Source organism: Aspergillus welwitschiae (assembly GCF_003344945.1).
Source record: "Aspergillus welwitschiae strain CBS 139.54b unplaced genomic scaffold BDQ94scaffold_139, whole genome shotgun sequence".
NCBI lineage: Eukaryota > Fungi > Ascomycota > Eurotiomycetes > Eurotiales > Aspergillaceae > Aspergillus > Aspergillus welwitschiae.
Genome location: NW_020798833.1, coordinates 9,673 through 11,798, shown reverse-complemented (window position 1 = coordinate 11,798; position 2,126 = coordinate 9,673). Strand labels below are relative to the sequence as shown.

General features: G+C 50.6%; 1 protein-coding gene across 1 annotated transcript; it reads right to left on the bottom strand.

Moving 5' to 3' along the window:
- Positions 1-15: 15 nt before the first annotated feature.
- On the bottom strand, positions 16-526 carry BDQ94DRAFT_176467 (CYTH-like domain-containing protein; the record flags this gene model as incomplete). Its single annotated transcript, XM_026772696.1, has 2 exons — positions 16-27; positions 95-526. The coding sequence occupies 2 exons, from the start codon at positions 524-526 to the stop codon at positions 16-18; spliced, it is 444 nt and encodes a 147-aa protein (XP_026619344.1).
- Positions 527-2,126: the final 1,600 nt, after the last annotated feature.

The following is a 2,126-nucleotide window of genomic DNA, read 5'->3' as shown; positions in this document are numbered from 1 at the left end:
CCATCTCCTCCAGTCTCAGAGCGCGTTCTTCCTCGGTAGTACGGATAGAACTAGGACTCCTTGGGAGAGTACATTGCAGCTCAACCTCCCCGACCATATGATTGTCGAAATCCATGGTGTCTTGAACAATTGTGAAGTCATCGTCGGCGACCCAGCTTTGCCGAAATGTTGTAAAGGAAGCCAACTCCCGTAGTCCAAAGTTGGTGAGTTCAGTTTGGCTGATACCCGTAGAAAGTCTCAGGTGAAGAGAGATTTCCTCTGGGTTGCGCATCTCCATGAACCTGGAATTCTGGAAATTTCCGCCATCTTTTATTTTGGCTTCCCAGTCACCGTCCCTCTTGCGGACCCAAATGCCTTTCGAGGATAGCAGGCCATCTAAATCGTAGTATATATCGTGCATGGAGCGTAAACCCAAGTACCGCAGACTTCGAAACGGTGGGTGCCCTCCGGCAAGAGTCAATGGCTGCACAGCAAGTCGGCTAAACTTGCGTTCTACCTCTAGGGTGAGCAGCCCAAAGGGGGCCATCGAGGAGGGGGCGAAGAGACGACAATGCGTAATCAAAGGTGGGCCAACGGAGCGTAGCTTAGGCCTATGTTTCCAGCGACCGGTGTGTCAATAGAATCACCTCATGCAAAGTAGTGGTCGCATCCAAAATCATGGTAGATGAATGCTGCCAGTCAAAGGGCCAGAAAGTATTGGCCGACTCCCGCCACAGAGATGGATTTGGGACCAAACATTGAGAAAAACAAGAAGCCAGGTCATTGATTCGTCACCTGATGAACCAACCTCCTCTCATCACGTGCCGAGTCTAGGCGTCGCTGTGTCACAACTTACTAGTTACTACCAGTCAAGTTGACGACCCTAGCGAAAATGTTCTCAGGACCGCCATGTACTGGGAAGAGGCAGGCAGGCAGTACTTTCACCGATACGCGTACTGTCTAGTCATATCGCTCGGACCACTCATGACTGATCCTGCCAGTTCAAGGTAAGTCATTTGTACTGTTACCTTCGTACTGTATGTATCTTTGTGGTTGGTATGTAATGACCAACAAACAACCTTGGAAGTTCAGAAATTTATTTAAAATGCTAAAATAGTAGGAATCATACAGAACCGCACCTCACCGTATCATAAGGCTTAACTACGAGAACAGGTACCGTTACATCAAGGCGGTACTTGGGCCGAATTATGTACGAAAGAGTTAGTCGAGTCCAGTAGCGTCGACACCTGAACGCCCTTTGTCTCGCGCTGAAAGCTACCCGTGATCTGGTATTTTGGCTAGAATGACACTGGGCCTCTCCCACGGCTGCTTCGGGTTGATTTTCTGGAACGAAAAAGGACATCTTCCAATCGATCCGGACAGTACAGTATAGGAGTCCAGGCAGGAGCTTATAATGGTCAGGTTACATTCAAGTCACATGGAGAGTGTGAGCGTTGGCTGCGTTGCATTGCGGCAGAGCGGTGGAGATGCCAGGAGCCAGGGCCGTCCATGGGCTAGTCCCATGCTGTCAGACAGGGGAAATTTAGCGTCAATGATGCCTTGGTCGGAATAGTTTGATGGAGGTCAGCCGCCGCCTAGGTCGTTAAACAGTCCTAGCTGCGGTAGGTAGGGCGGAAAGCTAGTCCCACCGGGAGGTGGACGTGAAGCCATTCTTCCGGTGGGAAGAGGTTTTTACGCGATTATTTGACGCCATCGACCTGCACCGGCTGTGGCCCCTCGGGGTCCCACGTGAAAAATCGTATAGTAACCGCGTAGATTGAGGGATGCGCTAGCCATTTGAGAGTAGCTCTACCATTTCCATATACCTACAGTAACCAATAAAGGACAGCCAGGGAAGGAAAGAACGTGGAGAGTATGTGCCGGAGACGCAAGGTAAAAACGCCGCCTCTATGCAGTTGGCCCGCATCTCCGTGGTGATATGGGGGTCTTAAACTGCACAGACGCGATCCAATTCCGAGAGATGACTTATCATGAACTGTCTAGTGCCCCAACATATATTTACCCCCACTTTAGCGGTCTAGCCCAACCAGCAGGCAGACCCGCCTCCCAGTAACTTCTAGGTAGAAGGCATTTTCCGAAGTAGGCTATTGTTCAAACCGTCGGGCATCCCTGTATTCTTGGGGGTA